This window comes from Pan troglodytes, chromosome 18 (assembly GCF_028858775.2).
Source record: "Pan troglodytes isolate AG18354 chromosome 18, NHGRI_mPanTro3-v2.0_pri, whole genome shotgun sequence".
Classification (NCBI taxonomy): domain Eukaryota; kingdom Metazoa; phylum Chordata; class Mammalia; order Primates; family Hominidae; genus Pan; species Pan troglodytes.
In genome coordinates, this window is record NC_072416.2 from 65,336,225 (window position 1) to 65,358,305 (window position 22,081).

The following is a 22,081-nucleotide window of genomic DNA, read 5'->3' on the forward strand; positions in this document are numbered from 1 at the left end:
TCCACCCGCCTCGGCCTCCCAAAGTGCTGGGATTACAGGCGTGAGCCACCGCGCCCGGCCTAAGAATGCTTAAAAGTAGTTTAGAAATGAAAGGAATGTACACAATTGGTGACATCGTGGCCAGATAGGTGAAGCTGGTATCACTGGTTGAAAAGGCCTCACTCCCATATGAGTCAAAGCTTGGGCTCATATGATATGTGTCCCTAAGTGTGGCCAGGGTTGTTAGTGATGAAGGCACAGTTGGTATCATTGGAGGAAAACTATAAAAACCAGTGGCCTGAATACTGCTTTTGGACTACTCTGGATTGGTTAATTTCATGCAGTTTCTCCCTCCCTGGGAGCAGTGGCCTAAGCTGCCTGTCTAGCCTTCTGGGCAGTGCTGGCCCAGCCCTGGTGCAGCAAGACACACGTCCATCTGAGGCATCCACAGGGTCGGTGGATTCCCAGGGATTGCAAGTGGCCCTCACCTCCACCCAGCTGTACAGGCGCTCCTGGGTGTGCCGGTCGTCCTTGAAGCCGGTGATGGCCAGCAAATCTACCACAAACTGCTTGGGGCTGATGTGCAGGGTCTGCCAGGAGAGCCCACAGTCAGGCAGCGCTAGGGCAGCTCCTAGCCCCTCAGAGTGAGATGCAGAGCAGGGACTTCTCTGGGCCCACAGAGCCACAGGGGTAGGGGGCGGGCACTGTCACTGCAAATCTGCCTCTTGGCCGAGGCTCAGTCCAGGTGCAACTGCTCTGCTTACCTCCCTGTCCCACCACTCTTCTGGCCCTGGCCTTCTCCTCAACCCCATCTTGGCTTACTTCCTCTTGCCTTGCACCACTTATTGTGGGGCAGGGGAAGAGGTGGAGAAGGTACAGGGTGCCCCAGGGCCTGAGGCCTGTCACACATACCCACAGCCGATTGGCCAGGGAGACCACCTTGGCTGTGATGGCTTTGGGGTCCTTTTGCCTGATGGAATCCATGATGATGTCAGCCAGGAAGCAGTGACATTTCTGTGCATAAAACATCTCTTCCCAGGACAGAGAGAAACTCAGGAAAGTCACTTCTGTGGAGGAGGGAAAGTGGATGTGGCCACATCTGTCAATAGCTAGGGCCTTAGAGACAGTGTGAGGAGGGGGAGAGGGGTAGGGCCCCCAGGGGCCACTGTCTCTGCCTGAAGTACCCTGGGAGGGGGCTCAGGCATCCTCACGAGGAGGCGCAGGGCTCGGCCTGGCTCCAGAGCCTCACCTTGGGGCTGGGGACTGGCTGTGGGTGGTGTGTGCCTGAGGTTGTCCATCTCCGTGGTATAGATGATGCTGTCCTCAAAGAACGTGCAGAAGCCATCGCTGCCCACCACGGGGGGGTGAGTCACTTTGAGGATAACCCCTAGGCTGTCCACCTCACTGGCCTCGGGCAGAGGCTGCTCAGGGGCAGGGCTTTCTGTGAAAACAACATAGGGAGGGGGCTCTCCTTTAAAAAAAAATTTTTTTTTTTTTCAAGATAGAGTTTTGCTCTTGTTGCCCAGGCTGGAGTGCAATGGCACAATCTTGGCTCACTGCAACCTCTGCCTCCCAGGTTCCAGCGATTCTCCTGCCTCAGCCTCCTGAGTAGCTGGGATTACAGGCACCTGCCACCACGCCCGGCTAATTTTTGTATTTTTGGTAGAGATGGGGTTTCACCAGGCTGGTCTCGAACTCCTGACCTTAGGTGATCCACCCACCTCAGCCTCCCAAAGTGCTGGGATTACAGGCGTGAGCCACACGCACAGGCTTTTAAAATTCTTTTCTTCAATTGCCATCAAATCTACATAAGCAGGGGCTCTCCTTAAGCCACCTCAGAGCCCAAGCAGGAAGGGGACCTCTGGTGACAGGCCAGTACAATCAAGTCACCCCAGCCTTGCAACAGCTGCCACCTCTAGTTTCTCAGAAGTGACACCCTGGGCTGGCAGGGGCCTGTCCTGGCCACTCCTCTCTTCATTGCCCTGGCATCACTGCAAGCCAAATCCTGAACATTTTGGAACTCGAAGAAACTCCAGATTCCTCTGTTGAACTAAGACGTATCAAATGGGGCTGAGGGCTGGAAATCTTTATAAAATTTTAAGTTGAGAACTTTTGGGGCCAGCCTTTGATGCATGTCCAAAGAGTGGACATTTGTCATCCCAAGCTTGACAGACCAACTTAGGGCTCACAGGCAAGAGTCCAAGAAGGCCCCTCCAAGCAGGGCTGGAGCCACTAATAGGGAAGGTGACAATACTGCAGGCAGGGCTTTGAGGGAGCAGAGGCAGCAGCCTGGCACAGCGATTTTCAGCACAGTTCCCTGGCCACCTTCCCTTAGCTGGCTACACACGCTCTCTCTCCAGTTCAGTCCCTGTAGCCCCTGCTGTCTCCCGGGCTTCTCCACCTGGATGTCCCTCGGCATTTCACACTCAGTATGTGCCCTTCCCCAAGCTCTGCTCTTTCTCTTACCCACACCTCAGTAAGGGCCTATCCACCCCCTTGCAGTCCCACAGGCTAGAAACCTGGCTTCTCCTTGGCCCATCCCTCCTTCCCTCCACTACCTGCCTAGCCTGCTTCCCCTAGCCTAGAAAGAACTCCAAGTGGCTTCGAATACCTAGCTCCTGCTGCATTTCCTCTGCTCCTGGAGCAAACTTTCTGATGGGCACACCTGACCCCGTGCTCTTGTCTAAAATCCTTCAGACGCTGCTCACTCCCATCCTGGTCAGAATGGAGTACCACGTCCTGAAGCTGGCCCACAAGGCCTGTCCTTATGACTTCTGTCTTCAGCCTCATCTTTTATCACGTCTGCATGTGAAGCCTGGCCTCCAGCTAGACCCATGCCCTGCACTTCCAAACATCCTGGACTTCTCCTTCCTTCCCCTGCTGACTCCCCAGCCCTCAGCCTCTTTTGTGCTCCTGCTTCATAGGCACCTCCTTCCCACAGCACTCATCCCTTCGCCGTGTGTGTTCTCCTGGCCCCTCCAGCCATGCCAATGTGCCAGTCATTTCTGTGTCTGCTGCCTGGCACAGAGATGGCATTGGTGAGCGGGGGGTCTAGTCCTCCTTTTTCACTAACTTGCTCTGCCATCTTGGCCAAAGAGTTTGCCTTCTCTGTTGTGAATAAGACTTAGATCAAAGGGGGACAGGACTCACCTCTCTCCTTGGTCCTCTGCTTGCTCCAGTCCTTCAGGGTGCCGGCTCTTTTTGGGGGTAAGTATGGCTTGAAGGTTGGCTCTGGCCCCTTGTCTTTCGCTCCAGCTCCAGCCCCTGCCTGTGGTCCTGGATCCTTCTCTGAGGCTGTGGAATGGGCTTTCCAGGCAGCTGAGGTGCTGGGCTGGGAAGCAGCCTCGCTTCCCAAGGGGAGCTGCAGGGTGGCCTCCTCCAAGGGGCTGCTCCGTGTGGCTGTCAGTGGCTGGAATTCCCACTGTTTGCAATTGACCATGTCCCATTCTCTCACCAGGGAGATGAGTTTTTGCATGGGAGTGGCGGGAGGGTCTTTGGTTTCAGATTTCTGTGTGAGGTTGATTGTGGTGCATTTCTTCTTTGGGGGGCTCTCAGGGTGGCTCCCCCAGTGTCCAGGATTGGTACACAAGCCACGGCAGTGTGAGTATGTGCTAGGGTTGCCAGCCCTCTTGGCATTTCGGCATAGGGACACCTGGATGGGCCGAGTGTACTGCTCAGCCTCATCCATCTGGTTGGACCTGACCAGGTTTCCCTTAGCCTTGTTCCATGGAGTCCTGTCACTGCAGTCTTCGAAGTCCACAGGCATGTAGGCTGTGGTCTGGGGAGGGAAGGGCACAGTAACTCTGGATATGTTGGGCATGGACATCAACGCCTTGCCCAAGATCTAATAAGCTGGGCCTCCAAGACTTCACTTGCTCTCCCCGAACAATCCCATCCCTGACAGGGGTCACCCATTTGAGCTTTGCTCAGGCTGAGTGGGGATGGTGCCAGCCCAGTGGCCTGTCATTCCAACAGGAGATACAATCAGCATCGCAGGCCACAAGTGGCCAGTAAGTTCCTGTGCCTCCTTCACGGTTCAGAAGCCAGGTCCTGTCCTAGGAACCCATGTAGGCCCTGCTCTTTCATTTTGCTGCACCCACCAGTAGCTGAGCCTACCCCCATCCACCCTGAGCCTGGTGGTAGTGGTTTTTGAGGACAACACCAACCAGAGGAGGCTGGTGCTTACTTCTTTAGTGTCTCTACTGAACTCCACCAGTGACCCTGGCCCTTCTGTCACCACATGCAGCCTCCTGATGGAAAAAGCTTCTTCATTTTCAGATTCTTTCTCCTGAGTCCATGACCTGCAGAAACCAAGAGGGGTTGGTTAGTGAGTAGAGACTTCTATCAGGCCATTGGCCAGTTGGTCAGATCTGCTCTTTGGCTGGGAGTTAATGCTAGACAGCAGGGAAGAAGGGGCTCTTAAAGGGTTTTGCCTAGGTCACTGGCCAATCCTGGGCCTGCTTCACTCACTCAAACCCAAGGAGATCAGGATCCTCTAGGAATAGGACTTAGGACAGGATTTCGAGAGGAATTTAAAGGACCAAATTCTAAACATAGAGTCGTGATAAAGTTTCCTTACTTGTATGCTTCACATTGTGCAAGGGCTTCTGAGAGGGATGGAATGTGGTATTCCTCCACCTCCTGGCAGAAGAGGGGCCATTCCCTGCAAACAACAAGGAGATATCCAGCTGGGCAGCTAGGATGAGAGTGTGGGAGGGGGCATGAGCTCCTGGAACTGCCGCTGCCAACAGTTCCCACGATGGAAATAAAATAACCTCCTCCCTGAAGGCTGCAACTCAGGTCTCCTTTGTTGCTAAGGGAGGGGTCAGCCTTCGTGATTTCATCTTACTGCGTCCTTGCTTCACTTACTTAAATTCAGATGGTAAAAACAGTTTGCCAAGTCTCAGGAAGTTGAGAATGTGTCGGAACATCTGGCCATCCCCGTGGATGAGCAGGGTTTGTCCATATGTGATCCAGTACACTCTCTGAGGGTTGGACAGCAGTTCTGGATACTGGAGGGGGTTGGACACCGGACTCAGTCTCAGAGGCTAGGTCTTTGCGAAGGGGCAGGTCAATCTTCTCTCACCCCCCTTTTCCAACTACACTAGAGCAGAGGCTTTGAGATTCCATCTCCCTGTCTTGTCAGTCACAAGGAACCACGGTGGGGAGCAGAGCTTCCAGGGAGAAGCACATCATCCCTGCTTCAACTTTTGATGGCCCCTAGACCACCCTCTCAAGGCATTTGGAAGCCCACCGTACCTCCTTCTCAGTCCAGGTCCCTCAGAGCTGGCCCCCTCCCTATGCAAACTCTGGAGGGCCTTCCCAGCAGGCCACTCGGTCCACTTGCGCTCTGTTTTGTTTTGTTTTTTGAGGCAGAGTCACACTCCGTCACCCAGGTTGGAGTGCAGTGGCGCGATCTCAGGTCACTGCAACTTCTATCTCCTGGGTTCAAACAATTCTGGTGCCTCAGCCTCCCAAGTATCTGGGATTACAGGCACGTGCCATCACACCCGGCTAATTTTTGTATTTTTAGTACAGACGGGGTTTCACCATGTTGGTCAGGCTGGTCTTGAACTCCTGATCTCGTGATCTGCCCACCTCAGCCTCCCAAAGTGCTGGGATTACAGGCATGAGCCACCGCGCCTGGCGGGAAAGCCTTTGTTCTAAGCAAGTGCTGGAAGCTGTGTGAGGGCCAGGTGATGGCCCCCAGAGCAGTTCAGGTGGTGATGCCAGATGGGGAGCAGGGCGGCCAAGGCCGTCAGTACCTTCAGCAGTGTCTGCAGGGTGGTTGCGTACCAGTGGCTTCCAACATACACTTTGATGATCTGTTGTGGGGAATACACAGTGATCTCTGCCGTCCACTCATCTATGGGAATCCAGGAGATAGAACACATCATCATATGGCCAGAAGGGAAAGCAGGTAGGGCCCTTTGGTTAGTAGTGTATTTCACGTTAAGTCTTAATATCTTTCCTCAGTCATATTGTGTTGCCTAGTCTGAGAAGCAGCAGAAATCCCTGACATAAACCTTGCTTGCTGCAAGGTTTCCTGGGTGGTGAGGCGGGAAAGGGCACTGCCCCTCTTCACCTGACCCTCCTCCCTCAGGAAAGCTGGGTTGATGACCCTGTCCACCTACAATGCCAGCTGCCTCCGGTTTCTGGTTGGGTGTGTCCTGAGTGTGTAGCTTTTCATGTGGCCACTCAGACTGAAGCTAGGAATCTCTCTCTGTGTGTTTATGTTCGTGGTTTGGCAAATGTCATGGAGCCAACTCTCATCAAATCCCTGTCACTTTTATGAGACTAAGCCTCTAGGCATGTCTGGAGAATGGGGGCTGTATGCTGGAAAGATGAACCCATAACCCTTTTCCTGGAGATGACTATATGTAGGCCTTGTTCTGATGTTTGGGAAGCAGTTTCTAATGAGCTCTGTAATGAATGAAGGGTATATAACTAGATTATATAACCAAGAGATAAGATGTATAGAACTAGACCGTGAACTCCAGGAAGAAAGGGACTAAGTCTGTGTTGCTTACTTCTGTACCGCCAGTGTCTACTGCTGTCCTGGTATATGGCCGGTACTCAATAAATGTTGGATGCTGCTAAATGATAGTAATACAGCTTAAACTTTGTCCCCCAAATTTTTGGTAATAAGAAGTTATAGGCAGCTGGTGAAAACAACATTAGCTTTGGACTCAGTCAAACCCCAGCTTGACCACTGTGTAACTTGAGTGAGTTTTCTTCTCTGAACCTATTTTTTGGCTGTTAAATGGACCCAGGGACAGCTCTGTTTAACAGAGGAGGCTCCTCCCTGCATGGCTGTGAGAAGCACAGCAAGTCAGCTCCCAGGGTCAAGGCAGGCCTGCCCTGGGGGTCCTGCGTGGCCCCAGACTGGGTAACAGCCCTGTCTGCTGCTGGAGACGAATTGTGGGCTTGGAGGTGAGGAGGGAGCACTTAATATGAAAGTTTCCCTTTTGTAAAAATCAAAAATATTGGCCTGGCTTTCCCCTCCTCCTCCATCTACAGTTCCTCGTCCTGGCCACCTCATCTATTCCCTCCAATCTCCCAGATACTCCCCTGATGCTAAATTCAAACCTAGAAGCTTTCTCACTTACTGAGCACATCCATGGGTGCCAAAGTCCTTGGCTCCAGATGAGTCTTCAAAGCAACTTTGATTGGCTCATAGGTGATGTCCCTTTTGTCTAGGAAGGCACAGAGCTCATATACCTCGGAAATGGTCTCTGTCAGGGGCAGCCGGCAAGTCCCCAGCCAGTTCCTGCCCAGAGGAAAGGTCTGTTATGAAGAACATCAGCATTGCACCCCAAGAGAGTCGAGCCTGTAAACTTTCCATGCCTAGGATGCCTTGCCACAACACTGGCTTAAATCAGGCATCATTAACATCGTTTCCTTGTATTTTTTTTTTTAGACGGAGTCTCACTCTGTCGCCAGGGTGAAGTGCAGTGACGCGATCTTGGCTCACTGCAACCTTTGCCTCCCAGGTTCAAGCAATTCTCCTGCCTCAGCCTCCCAAGTAGCTGGAACTACAGGCACCCGCCACCACGCCCGGCTAATTTTTTGTATTTTTAGTAGAGACGGGGTTTCTTTTTTTTTTTTTTTTTTTTTTTGAGACGGAGTCTAACTCTGTCACCCAGGCTGGAGTGCAGTGGCGCGATCTCGGCTCACTGCAAGCTCCGCCTCCAGGGTTCATGCCATTCTCCTACCTCAGCCTCCTGAGTAGCTGGGACTACAGGCACCCGCCACCATGCCCGGCTAATTTTTTGTATTTTTAGTAGAGACGGGGTTTCACCATGTAGGCCAGGATGGTCTCAATCTCTTGACCTCATGATCTGCTTGCCTTGGCCTCCCAAAGTGCTGGGATTACAGGTGTGAGCCACTGCGCCCAGCCCGTTTCCTTGTTTTAACTGGAAATCTGTTTAACCTTGTAGGAGAGTAAGCCTGGACAACCGGTCACATTTTTGGAGCTGAGCTTGACTTATTTCAGCAAAGCCCTCTAAATGGACTAATTTCATGTCTCCAGGCCGTGTTTCCGGTTCCAGGGCCAGCCCAGGGCCCAGCCGCTCCCTTCTTGCCTCATACGCATCTGCCCAAGACATCTCAGTCACTGTGCTGCAGCCTGCCACGGTCTTGGAAAAAGGCTGGGGTCTAAACATCAACCCCCTTCTCCAAACCCTCCCTTCCAAGGCATTTGTCTTTGCCCTCTGTGACATCAGGGTGGACATCTCTGAAAGATATGGACTTTATGGGCTAAAAGAGCCCAAAACAACAATATTGGGAAAAGACAGCATTCAGGGTCAGCTGACCCTCTCCCAGGGGCTCCAGAAAACCCACTTCTACCTTCCATTTTGGTGCCAGTCTGTTTTGTGACCCTCAGAGAGTTGCTCTGCTGTTCTGCACCTCAGTTTGCCCATCTACAAAACAGGGTTGGATTCCTTGCCCCTGCACTAATGAGGACATCCTGAGCTCATCCCATAAGGCAAAGGCTGAGGATCAGCACCTCTGGGAAGCCTGGCCTGGCCTGGCCTGCCCTGCCCTGCTTCTAAGGGGGCTCACCCCTGGCTCTGGTCATTCTGTGTGTCCAGTGAGCCTCCCAAGAGTGGCGGAGGACCTTTGTAGAGGGGTCTGCACAGGGAGGTACCCAGCTCCCTGACTGTGGCCTGGTCACCTCAGACCTAGCACAGGGCTAGAACCAGGGAAATGGACTGCAGAGGACAGAAATAGGAAATGGTCTGAAGCCTTTGAACCTTAGCAACCCTTGTACCTTGGCACTAGCCCTCTCCTTTGAGGCCGTAACCTGGTGGTAGTGTGGCGGTGCTGGTGATGGTAATGGCTAAAATGATGGGCTGGCCCCAAGGACACACTTCACCTCTGGCTAGTGGGAAAGGCCCCAGGTTATTCCCAGAGGGAAGGGCACAGCCAAGGGTGATGGGACTCAGTGTGCCCTAAGGAGGGCCTCACTTGACGTGCTGAAAGAGGACGCCATTCCCTGTGATGTACAGTCGGCTTCCGTCTAGCGTGCTCTCGATGCGAAGCTGGCCCAGCGCAGAGTCCGGGTACTTGACCAGCAGACCCAGGGCCATTGTGTAGAGCGGTTTCACGGACTCCAGGCTGGCTGTGCGGGCCCCCTTCCCGGGGCTCAGGGGAGAACAGGTGGTCCGGGAACAGCCACCTGTGTCAGGGAGAAAGGGGTGACTCCTAGGCCCCCCATGGTCATAGCTGGATTGGAGGCTTTGGGGCTCGGTTCCTACTGCTGCCTCCATTGTACCGAGGAGGCTCAGAGGAAGGATATTTCTTTGCACAGTCCAAATCAAGATCTTCTCAAAATTAGTATAATTTTTTTGTATACTCAGGCTTAGAAGTCATAACTATTTGTTGGGAGGTGAGTTGGGAGTGGGGGGATTCATTTGCTGTATCACTAGCATCTGAATTTCCTAAGTTTCAGGAAAGCAGCCATCTGGCCCTAGCCTCTGCAGGAGTCTTCATTAGTTCCAAGCTCTTCTGTAACCATCCAAAGGTAAAGAACGGCAACCATGGCCTGGAAACTCAATGTGTGTTACAGGCTTCCTGGATTCACAGCCCCTGTTGCTGGCTCTCCTGGGCAGAATTTCCCCCAGAGACATACTGTGTGGCATTATTTTCAGGGTGGGTATTTGGGTTGCTGGTTTATGGATGGGACCTTTTTCTCCTATAGTGGGCCTAGGGTACAGTCTAGAGAATACAGTTATCACAGCCTTCAGGACCCTGCTCCCGTGGCAACAATGTGCCAGTGGGCACACTGCTGGGGGATGTTCGTGGATCATCTCCAATCCTCAGAGCAACCCTGCAAGAGGGGATAGTGCTATCATCATTTCACGTTGAAGAACCTGCCCTGAGAGGCTAATGAAGTATCTTGCCCTAAACTGCAAAGCTAGGCAGGGGCAGGGCTAGGATTTGAGGTCAGCTCTGTCCAGCTCCAAGGTTACCACAGCTGTTTCCCTTATTGTGATGCTTTGTAGAAAGCTAAAGCCACCCTTTGTGTTTGAGGAGTGCTGCCAGCTCCCAGAGCCTGGCTGTCAACACACTTCCTCCATCTTTGCATTGCTCTGTGGAGCAGGGACTATGCTACCATCTCACAATGATCTGTGTTCTCTGAGGAGTAGAAGGCTTTGAGGGAAGGGGCTGAACTCACACCATCTTAAGCGGATTATAAGGCCCTGGGACAGGGTCCTGAGACCTGCTGGAGCATGCCACTCCCCACAAAGAGGATGGGTTTCTTTTTTGAGAAGGAGTCTCACTCTGTTGCCCAGGCTTGAGTGCAGTGGCATGATCTCGGCTCACTGCAGCCTCCACCTCCTGGGTTCAAGTGATTCTCCTGCCTCAGCTTCCCAAGTAGCTGGGATTACAGGTGCGTGCCACCATGCCCGGCTAATTTTTGTATTTTAGTAGAGATGGGGTTTCACCATGTTGACCAGGCTGGTCTCGAACTCCTGACCTCAAGTGAGCCACTTGCGTTGGCCTCTCAAAATGCTGAGATTACAGGCATCAGCCACCAGCGCCTGGCCAAGAGGATGGGTTTCTATTTGTCTGGGAGAAGGCTGGGAAATCTATGCCTGAAGATAAGGAAAGGCCTGATTGCCATGGGATAAATGTCTGGTGATGTCCAGGCCAAACTTCCCATGTGCAATGCAGTTCTACACATTCTCGGGATGGCGGCTGAAGCCATGCTCAGGTAGCTTGCGCCCTATAACATGCACAGTAGCTTCCATGGAGGTGGAGTTGGGAAATGGAATGATGAACAGCCCTGAGGAAACCATGAGGGGAAGAACAAGCTGGAATGAGGTAGGGCTGGGAGCACGAAGGCCTAGGCTGGACAGGGGTCAGCAAGCGTCAGGAATAGGCAGAAACAGGCACAGCAGCCGGGGGTTTCCACGTGAGGTGACGAGGGAATTTGGGGGCGGATGAGATGCATGAAGCACTGAGCATTTCCCACACCTCCAACCGTGCCTGGAAGAGGAAGGATGGGAGTGGCTGGTGGGTGCTCTTAGTCCCCACCACTTTCACAAGCAGGGCAGACCTCCCCTGCCCCTGAGAAGCCTGCCTTCAGGCCCAGGACATTCCAGCCTGGCTCCCCACTCAGGCTGGGCTCCTCCTGATCCAGGCTGGGCTGGGCTTTCTACACCCCTGGCTGGTTGCCCACTCCCCACCCTCAGTGGGAAGGCTGAGCCGGCAGGGCAGCACACAGGGTTTCAGGCTGTGAATCCTCTTCTTGGATTCAGAGTCAGCCAGAAGACCCAATCCTCTCACTAACCCCCAAAGCCCGAAGTGATTGTGGGAGGGAAGATTGTTCTTGGCTTTTCCAGGTCAAGCCAAGATTGTCGAAGGGGGGCCAAGGTTTCCTGGCAACATACCCATGTTCATCCGGTACCACCTTACGGCTTCAGTGAGTGCAGGGATTTCCAGAATTTCCACTTCTGCTTCTAATACATCAATGTTGGAGAAATTATCCGGTAGTAAAATCTTCTGTGAGCGAAGAAAATTCACTTGAAAAACAAAGGGGAACACAGTGAGTTAATGAGGCTATTTCTGGTTTAGCTGTAGGTCCTGGTTTTGGCAGGTTTCTGGTGCTGTAACTTATCCTAGGTTCTCCTTGTTCTGAAACAACTTATCAACCTACCTTATTAGATTAGCTTTGAGTATGTGGTTTTCAAGGCGAAAGACCCCACATTACTTTGTTTTCCTGTGTCTGAGGCCGTGGGTGTGGCCTCCCGTGGCTTGGCCTGGGGCTCCCAAGCCAGGCCCTCCTGGTGGGCACACTGGCCCTGAGACTTACCCTGTGAGTCTTGACCCAAGAGCAGGTCATTCCAAAAGAGAGAGTTGTCTTGCTGCTTAGAGAGGAGGGGCCCGGCCGAGCCTGGGCTGGCGGGTGGCACTTGCAGTTTGTCCCTGCCTGGACTGCAGTATGGGAGGCAGAGATGGAGCCAACGCTAATGTCCTGTGTGAATCAACTTAGAGATACAGAAGCACATCACAGACAACTTTCTAGGTGACTATGAATATGAATGACTGGGGTTCCAGACATTTGGGCTCCTAGTGTAACTTGAGTGTTTACTGCCCTATCTATCTAGACAGCAGTAGCATCTTGGGGTCAAAGAGATCATTCAGTTCACATCCCAAACAGAGCTCATCCTGGGGCAGTAGGGGGAGAGAGGCTCTCTCTGTCAAAGGTGGAAAATCTCATCCTTCCTTAGGCCACTACCTCAAGTGGACAATTCTGCTATGACTCTGGGGGAACCTGTCACCATCTACCCTCCTTCCCTTTTATTCTGAGTTTGCTGACATTAAGAGCAGGTAGCACCATCCTTTGAAACAATCTGGATTCCTCATTTTATGGTGAGAGGAACTGAGGCCTGAAGACCAGCTGGATACATAAGGGCAGAGTAAGAAGAGAAGCCGACTGGCAACCAGCTGAGCTCCCTGCCCTTCACACCAACTCCTGTGGTCCCTGGCACTTTCCAGTGCCTGATACTTTTACAGCCAGGCCATCCCAAAACAAATAGGGAATAAAACAGCCCTGAGTCTAGTGAGATTCTAATGCTGGAATCTGCTTGCTTCCTGGAAAGCTCTGTCATGCTTCCGCTACCTCTGCCCAGGGAAGCTCCTGAGGCCCTGAGCACCAAGCTGGGCCTCTGTGGGACATGTGATGGGGAGGGGTGAATGGGCCCTATCCGCCCGCCCCCCACCCCACCCCGGACAGAGCAATCACCAATGAAGCGGAACTCGCTGCACTCGCACTCGATGAGGGCCACTGTCTCAGCCAGCCACAGCAGGTTGTCTTCAGTCACTAGGCTGGGATATTTGGCCACCAGGTCTAGGGGCAGGAAGCAGTAGTGCACCTCCTCTTCTGTGTCTAACAGGGGTGTGTCCATGAGCCCCAGAGGTGCCTTATCATGTAGGCCTGGAAGAGAACATGCAGGCAGTGTTGCCACCTCTCAGAAGCCAGGGATCTGATTCCAGCAGGGCTTTCACTGACCCAGGGGCCCCAGAGGATGCTAGAGAGACCCCCCAGGATATGGTCCTTGCCACTTGCCAGACACATCTTCCTTCTTTATCTTTTCAGTTGTAGCCCTAAGGAGTGTGGTAGGGAGTGGGGCATGGAAGTCTATTTTTTTTTCTTTTCTTTTTTGAGATGGAGTCTCACTCTGTTGCCCAGGCTGGAATTCAGTGGTGCCATCTCGGCTCACTGCAACCTCTGTCTCTCAGATTCAACTGGTTCTCCTGCCTCAGCCTCCCAAGTAGCTGGGACTACAGGCACGTGCCACCACACCCAGCTAATTTTTGTATTTTCAGTAGAGACGGGGTTTCACCATGTTGTCAGGCTGGTCTCGAACTCCTGACCTCACGTGATCCATCTGCCTCAGCCTCCCAAAATGCTGGGATTACAGGCATGAGCCACCGTGCCCAGCTGGAAATCTATATTTTTTCTATAAACAGTGAAGGGCAGTGGGACATGTGACATTTTGACTTATGTATCCAAAGTCATTAAATTCATTTACCCATTTGATTCTAATTGATCAAACCAAACACAGTGATCCACAGACAAAATAGATGCTTTTGACACTCCTGGAAGCTAAAATCCATCAATAATCATAAATGCTTTGTACTCATGTCTCAGATAGGCTGAACTATGCTGCCAGGCACCCATCAGACAGTGATTATTTAGGGACATTCTGTGTGTGGTGGTTGGAGGAAACTCAAAAGAATGGTGGCATTCCCTGATGAATAGGAGGGGAGTGGAATGAAACCTCGCCTTGCCCACATGAAGCCAGAATGCAGAGGAGTGAGTGTGGAGGAGAATGTTGGTTCCAGCAGGCAAGCAGCCATGGAGAGGGCCTGTGGCAGGGCAGAAGATCAAAGGAGATGACAGAGACTACCTCAGAAATCAGGCACTCTCTGCTCTCTGGATGGAAGCCACTTCTGTTAGGGTGAGGAGAGGGAAAGTTGGTGTGGGCTTTAGGGAGGGACAGCCTATCCCAATTTACCTGTGAAGGCTGGGCTTTTAATTGGAAATTCTGAGGGTTTGCTAATACACTTCCATGTACGCCAGTAGTTCAGAGATGCTCTCTCAGCAACAGGTAGGTCTGCAGGCCGCACGCGTAGATGGTGTTTCCCTTCCTTCAGGTTATCTAGAGTCTGTTAGATAATGAAGAGTACTATCTTGAGAATCTAAACCAAGTAACTATGTACCAATTCTAGTGTGAAGATCAGGAAAAACAGTATGTGACTTACTTTTTTTTTTTTTTGAGACAGAGTCTCGTTTTGTTGCCCAGGCTGGAGTGCAGTGGTGCGATCTCAGCTCACTGCAACCTCCACCTCCTGGGTTCAAGCGATTCTCCTGCCTCAGCCTCTCGAGTAGCTGGGATTACAGGCACCTGCCACCACGCCTGGCTAATTTTTTTTTGTATTTTTAGTAGAGACAGAGTTTCACCATGTTGGCCAGGCTGGTCTTGAACTCCTGACCTCAGGTGATCCATCTGTCTCGGCCTCCCAAAGTGTTGAGATTACGGGCATGAACCACCGCGCCCAGCGACTTACTTTAAGTGTTTTGAAATAAATTAGGCAGTCACACAAAAAATGTAAAAATGTAGGGCTATAGGGTGACATGCTGATATTCAAAGTCCCAATGATTATTTCTCTTCTGATTTTTGAAACAAGTTTTGTTATAATTTTATGTTGAGTAATAGTAATTTATCTTGCACAATCTAAAGAGTAATTTCTATTTAATCATTAAAAACTTGTTATTTTCTGCTATCATTTTCCTTCAAGTGCTCAAAATCACTTTCAACCTGTTATAATTGTGATTTGCTATTGTTTGTGTTCGTCCTAACCCTGGGTAGTGATCTAAGTGGTGAGATTGAGGTATAATAAACATGTCTTATATTGCCACAGGACTCCACATTTTTCAACACACTTTAACACACTTTTTCTCATTTACCATGACATGATTCTGTGAGACAGATGTGGTTGGTGAGTGTCTTACTGATGAGGCAGCTGAGGTCAAAGGCTTTGTGGCCCGCCCAAGCAGTCTTCCAAGTCCAGAGCTTGTCAGCTTGAAGGATCAAGCGACCAGAGGTGGGCTGAGGCTGGAGTGGAGCACCCCAACTAGGCAAGCCTGAAGCCCAGGGCGGTCTTTGTGCCGCCCTTACCCAGGGACCCATTCTCCCTCAAAAGTCCTGCAGGGGGCAGATTATCATAACATCAGCACCCCCTCCCTTTTTTTTTTTCTGTCTTTACGCTAGAAGAAGATACATAGTATTTTCCCAATAAATTTCCGGATATAGCAGGGCAAGTGGTACTTTAAAGGCACCAGATCCTCAAAATGGACAGGTGCCCCAGATTTAGTCTGAAACTAACAAATAATCTGCCTCTAAATGCTGCTATGTCAATGAAGCCCTTGTGACGTTGCTCTCAAAAATCCTGAGCATTGAGACTAGTCCTCTGGTGGCCAAGCTATAAACTGTGCCCGCATAATCACTTAAGGTCAATGCAAAAGAAGGCGGGCCAGAGTGGGAGAATCTTTCCCACTTTGGATGGCTGGAGGGTTTGCAAAAGCACTGGGCAATGGTGGGATCGTGGGGAGTGCTTTCCTGTGGCAGTGAACAATGGGGGAGACAATGTGTGCGTGGAACGCTGGAAGACAGTCTGTCATTCATTTGAGAAATACTCATTGTGCATCACCAGGGCCACAGTCAGATACTGTGCCTGCCCTCAAGAAGCTCTCAGCTTGGGAGAGAAGAAAGATATGAAAGACCACAATTTACGTATACTGAGATTAGAGCCAGTGTCAATTATGAAGTTTCTGGACCTCCAGGAACCCTGGGATTTCTTTCCACAGCATTAGAAGGGAACATTAGAGTCTTGCTCTGTCACCCAGGCTGGAGTGCAGTGGTGCAATCTCGGCTCACTGCAACCTCCGCCTCCTGGGTTCAAGTGATTCTCCTGCCTCAGCCTCCCGAGTACCTGGGATTACAGGTGCCCACCACCATGCCTGGCTAATTTTTGGATTTCTAGTAGAGACGGGGTTTCACCGTGTTGGCCAGGCTGGTCTCAAACTCCTGGCCTCAAATGATCCACCAGCCTCGGCTGGTGCTGGGATTATAGGCGTGAGCCACCATGCCCGTCCTGCCTCTCCATTTTCTCTCCTTTCCTTTCCCCTAGTCCTGGTCCCCTAGCCCCCAGGTCCTCTCCACACAGTGATCTTGCAAACATATGAGGTGAGTCCAAATCACTCCTCATCTTAAAAAACTTTAGTGCTCCCTGTTGCTATGGGATAAATCCAGACTCTCCTTTGCATTGCACATAAGGTCCTTCACAATCAATGGAGGGAGTAGGGTATACACGAAAAGAACAAGGGCTTTGAACTCAGCATATCTGGGGTAAATTCTGACTCTGTCACTTAAAAGCTAACATTTATTACCCATGGACTTTTAAACTGAATCCTTCCAATCTTCCCCTGACAACAAAGTAGGCTCTGGTATCATCACTCCCTTTGAGCACATGGGAAGCTAGGTCCAGGAAGAGGTAGGGGACTAAGTGCACCAAGTAAGTGGAGATACTAGGAATGAAACCCAGGACTCTGGAGCCCAAGCCCTTAGCAACTGTTTTCTTTTTATTGATATGTAATAGTTGTTCATATTTTTGGGGTACATGTGATATTTCAATACATGGATACAATGTATAATGATTAATTTAGGGTAATGAAGATATCCATCACGTCATTTTTTTTTTTTGAGACAGAGTCACACTCTATCACCTAGGCTGGAGTGCAGTGGCATGATCACAGCTCACTGCAGCCTCGACCTACTGGGCTCAAGTGATCCTCCCACCTCACCCTCCTGAGTAGCTGGGACCACAGGTGCACATCACAACACCCTGCTAATTTTTTTTTTTTTTTTTTTTTTGAGACAAGGTCTCACTCTGTTGCCCAGGCTGGAGGGCAGTGGCCCAATCTTGACTTACTGCAACCTCCGCCTCCCAGGCTCAGGTGATCCTCCCACCTCAGCCTCCCAAACAGCCGGGACCACAGGCGTGCACCACCACACCTGGCTATTTTTTTTTTGTATTTTTAGTAGAGGTGGGGTTTCGCCACATTGCCCTGGCTGGTCTCAAACTCCTGGACTCAAGTAATCGGCCTGCTTCAGCCTCCCAAAGTACTGGGATTGCAGGCATGAGCCACCACGCCTGGCCGACAGCCAGCTAAGTTTTAAGTTTTTTGTAAAGACAGGGCTTTGCCATGTTGCCCAGGCTGGTCTTGAACTCCTGGGCTCAAGCGATCCTCCCATATTGGCCTCCTGGGATTATAGGCATGAACCACTGGGCCAGACCCATCACCTCAAACATTTATCTTTTCTTTGTGATGGAAACATTCCAATGATTTTCTTCTAGCTAGTTTGAAATACACAATATATTATTATTAACTATAGTATTCCTAGCGTACTACCAAATACAAGAACTTATTCCTTTTATCTGACTGTAATTTTGTACCCATTATCCAAATTCTCTTCATCTCCTTCCCTCCCCCTACTTTTCCCAGCCTCTGCTGCCTTCCACTTGTCATGTAACTTCTCCAAGCCTCAGGTTCCTCACTGGCAAAGTGGAGGCAGTAAAATCTGGAAGCTGTTATAAAGATTAAATGAAATAGTATGTTAATTTCCTTCCTTTTGGAGGTCATATCCTAAATTTCTTCCTTCCTTCCTTCCTTCCTTCCTCCCTCCCTCCCACCCTCCCTCCTTCCTTCCTTCTTTCTTTTCTTTTTTTTTTTTTTTTAGTGCCTTGCTGTGTCGCCCAGGCTGGAGTGCAGTCGTACAATCATCATGGCTCATTGCAGCCTTGACCTCTTGGGCTTAAACAATCCTCCTGCCTCAACCTCCCAAGTAGCTGGACCACAGCTGTGCGCCGCAACACCCCATTAACTTTTTGATTTTTTGTAGAGATGAGGTCTTGCTATGTGGCCCAGGCTGGTCTCAAACTCCTTAGCTTAAATGATCCTCCCACCTCGGCCTCCCAAAGTGTTGGGATTACAGGCATGAGCCACTGCACCCAGCCTAAATTACCTTTCCAGCCTCATCTCCCATCATTCTTTATGTTTACACCCCATCATCAGTGACACTAAACTCCACAAAACTCCAAAAACACATCACGTTCTTTGACACCTCCCCAGATTTGTGTATGCTGTTCCATCTGCCCAGAATACTCCTCCCCATTCTCTTCCTGAAGAGCCTGGAGCCTCTCTGAGCCAGAATGGGTCATCCCCCCACTTTGTTCCCACAGACACTCAACATTTTCACTTCTCTCTGCAGGCCTCTGGCTCAGTTTCAGGCCAGTTCTTCCCCCTATACCAAGCTTCCTGGGGAGAGGCTGGTTTGATGCATCCCCATTTTGTATTCTAGAACCTAGCATGCATATGAAAGAATGCATGAAAATGGAGGGCTAGCCAGGTGCGGTGGCTCACACCTGTAATCCCAGCACTTTGGGAGGCCGAGCTGGGCCGATCACTTGAGGTCAGGAGTTTGAGACGAGCCTGGCCAACATGGCAAAACCCCAACTCTACTAAATATACAAAAAATTAGCCGGGCTTGGTGGTGCATGCCTGTAGTCCCAGCTACTCTGGAGGCTGAGGCAATCATTTGAACCCAGGAGGCAGAGGTTTCAGTAAGCCGAGATCATGCCACTGCACTCAAGCCTAGGAGACAGAGCGAGACTTCAGCTCAAAAAAAAAAAAAAAAAAAAAAAAGAAAGAAAGAAAGAAAGAAAAGGAAGGGCTGGAGGGCTGATTCTCTGCAAAGAAAAGCAAAAAGAAACATGGGAGATCTCCAAAGAAGCGAACAGAGAAGTAGACTGCACTCATAAAACTGAGAAAGATGGAAAGACGTTGAGTATCCAAAACCACAGGAAAAACCAGCACAAGATTACAATGGGCAGAGCCTCTGGAGTTCAGAGGACAATGAAGACAGGGATTCCACATTGGGATCTGGAGGCCAGAGGGAAGACCTAAGGGGGAGAGGGGCAGGGATGAAGGAGAGGGAGAGAGGATGGCAAGAAGAAAGGGTTTAGCTTGGGTCTGATTTGTGATGGACAGAAAGACAGTAGGCAAAGTAGCAAGAAAAGAGTGAAACTAGGGAAAGTCAGCTAGGGCAGCGTAGCACTCCAAGCCCATGCTCAGTGGACTGCATCACAGGAGCTTGAATCTGCCACTTACTTCACCTACAGATTCAACCCCCAAGATTCTGTCTTAGTGGAGAAAAGAATAGTGCCTTTGAACAACTCTAAATTGGCCATGTGGGAGGAGGCCTGTGGTGGGGAGAAGGGGAGAGAAATCCCTGCCCAGGACAACACTCCTATTTGGAGGTGTTTGGTACTGGATGTGTCCTCTGGAATGGGTCAGTAGTGACAGTCTAGCTAGTTTGAGAGGAGATGTGCTAGTTGAGGAGAGAATGATCTATTTTGCAGAAATGAAATCTCCATTTCCTGCTATTTCCAAGCATGTAAAGTGTTAGCAGCACCATTTTCCCCAAGAAAGGTATGCCCAAGAAATCTTAAAAAACAGAAAAACTAAAGCAAGTCCACAAAGATTGCCATCCTTGCCAGTCAGGTCATGCTGCATGCCAGGCCCAGGCATCGGCCTTGACCTAGGCTCAGGAGCCTCAACAAGGCTGTTTCCCGAACTCTGTCAACCAATACTTGCTCTGACTTCTAGAAATACAAGTCCTCTACTCACGGAAAGCCATTCGGGTGCTATAAGAAATCACAGAAACCATTCCCCAGCCCCTCACTTACTTATTTTTGATCTGCCAGTTTCCCCTAATAGATATAACCTCCCCAAGACCTCAGGACCTTGGCTGTTTTGTCCTCTGCCGTATTTGCAGCACCTAAAACAAGGCCTGTGGGGTCTCAATACCTTTTGTTCAATGAATGGCTAAATGAATGAAGAACACTCCAGAGAGCCTGGGCTTCCAGCTGCCCTCTGGCTTTGCTGACTGAAATTGCTACAGAGTGTGTGGCTGGTCTTCTACAGGCTGACTTCAAGTCCGCTTTCATCTGCCTGAATACAACTTCCAGGAATTTTACTTTTCACATGTTATGACCTGGAAAAAGTTATTGGAGAGAGGATTTCTTAAGGGAAATACAGACCTTAAATGAATTCAGATGGCTAATTTCTAGCACAAGAATAAATGATGTTGCTTTTGGCCTAGATAGTGGTGAAAAAATATGTCAATCAGAAGCAACATAAAACTGATGGCACGGGGAAGTATGTGTATGTATGTGTGTGGTTGCCAAAGATGGCTGACAAATGCGCCCTGATGGCAGAACTTTGGGACTTAACGGAGGTTTTCCAAAGCAGCAGCAGTTCTCAGAGATGCCTTATGCTCTGATGTAGGCTGTTGGAAAGAATGTGATGGTAAAGGAGCTTGGGGGAACTTCCAAATCCTTGACTGCCTTGTAAAGACAAGGAGGGCCAGCCCTGCTTTAAGGCTCAAGGAAAGCAAGGCTGGTAGAACAAAAGGATGTGCAGAACAGCTGCTGTCAGCCCCCAAAGCCAAATAAGACGCAGCTTTCGGCATTTCAAACCTACCCCTTCACTGTGGGCTCCAGTCACCTCACTCTGCAGAAGTCATCTTGAGCATAACACTGAATGTTCTCTCAGCAGATATGTTGTTAAGCATGTGCAAATGCCAGGTACTGTGAGAGGTGCTAGGTGTTTGTTTCATGAAAACATGAAAAGAGTACAGCCCAGTGAGGGAGAAAGACATATGAATACATGAGAATACATGATCACAACAGAATTAGCACTGCTAGAATGGGGGAATTCAGTCTGTTATGAGAGCAGAGAGACAAAAACTCAGGAAATGTCAGGATAGTCTTCCAGTGGGCCACATTTAGGCCAAATCTTTTTTTTTTTTGAGATGGAGTCTCACTCTGTTGTTCAAGCTAGAGTGCAGTGGCACAATCTTGGCCTTGGCTCACTGCAACCTCCGCCTCCTAGGTTCAAGCGATTCTCCTGCCTCAGCCTCCTAAATAGCTGGGATTACAGTTGCCTGCCACCACGCCTGGCTAATTTTTGTAGTTTTAGTAGAGATGGGGTTTCACCATCTTGGCCAAGTTGGTCTCAATCTCCTGACCTCAAGTGATCCACCCGCCTCAGCCTCCCAGAGTTGGGATTACAGGCGCGAGCCACCGTCCCCAGCCAAGGCCAAATCTTAAAAGGGAGAAATGCAAGAAGAGGAAACGGCAAGTGAAAAAGTGTAGAGAGAAAGCATGTGGGGTGCTTGGGGCAAGGCTGAACTTCAAAGTGTGTGTGTGTGCCTGTGTGTGTGTGTGTGCATGTGTATGTGGCCTTGCCTGCATGTAGGTGTGTGTCTTTGTTGGGATATGAGCCAGCACAAGCAGATGAGCCAGCCTGTGAGGAGCCCTGATGCCACGTCAAGGGGTTTGCATTTGAGTCATCCACTTACCCACACCACAGACAAGCTACACAGTTGGGATGAATATCTGCTGTTTATGTCATCCTCTTCCTTTCCAAGATCACAGTCATAATCTCACATCATGAGTAATGGGAAATGTGAGACTGCCACTGGTCTATTTTCTTAAAAACGTCATTTGTGTGATCAACATAAAAACTCCCTGGCTCCCTTGAGCACAAGGAATGAAGGCGTGTTTGGGTTGCTTGCTGGTAGCAGAATGCTCACAAGTGGAACAATTTAAAGTTCCAAACTGAGAAGTCCCCAGAAGGTGTGAAAAAGGAAACATAAGTAGCATGTCCTGTCAACACATTGTCCTCAGTGGACTTCAGGGGGGAAGTAAAAAAGAATCGATAATTTGCCATGAAACTTAAACCCTGGTGAATGACCCTAAAGGGAAATTCCACACTCTGCAGCTGTGACTCCCACCCAGGCTGATGGATGTGAAGGGCTCAGATCAGTTTACATTTAGGTAAAGTGGCCTTCCCAAATTACACAGGAAGTTCTAGGAGGCCCTGTGATATTAATGTGTGGACCTGTAATGACTACTTTGTATTTCCCCTATAAACAATATACAGTATTCCAAAACATCCAGG

General features: G+C 50.3%; 1 protein-coding gene across 4 annotated transcripts in view; it reads right to left on the minus strand.

Annotated features, from left to right (window-relative positions):
- KCTD19 (potassium channel tetramerization domain containing 19) overlaps positions 1 to 22,081 on the minus strand; it is a 37,444-nt gene that overhangs the window by 995 nt on the left and 14,368 nt on the right. For 3 of the 4 annotated variants that reach the window (XM_523391.6, XM_063797255.1, XM_016930044.4), the window contains exons 3-15: positions 14,010 to 14,160; positions 12,734 to 12,925; positions 11,379 to 11,510; positions 8,950 to 9,160; positions 7,089 to 7,249; positions 5,745 to 5,845; positions 4,849 to 4,991; positions 4,559 to 4,642; positions 4,166 to 4,280; positions 3,130 to 3,757; positions 1,229 to 1,420; positions 892 to 1,046; positions 468 to 569 (exon numbers count right to left, since the gene is read on the minus strand). In XM_523391.6, the coding sequence (XP_523391.2) occupies positions 468 to 569; positions 892 to 1,046; positions 1,229 to 1,420; positions 3,130 to 3,757; positions 4,166 to 4,280; positions 4,559 to 4,642; positions 4,849 to 4,991; positions 5,745 to 5,845; positions 7,089 to 7,249; positions 8,950 to 9,160; positions 11,379 to 11,510; positions 12,734 to 12,925; positions 14,010 to 14,160 (2,367 nt within the window). The remainder of the gene's footprint in view (positions 1 to 467; positions 570 to 891; positions 1,047 to 1,228; positions 1,421 to 3,129; positions 3,758 to 4,165; positions 4,281 to 4,558; positions 4,643 to 4,848; positions 4,992 to 5,744; positions 5,846 to 7,088; positions 7,250 to 8,949; positions 9,161 to 11,378; positions 11,511 to 12,733; positions 12,926 to 14,009; positions 14,161 to 22,081) is intronic. The other variant, XM_016930045.4, reaches the window with a different exon arrangement.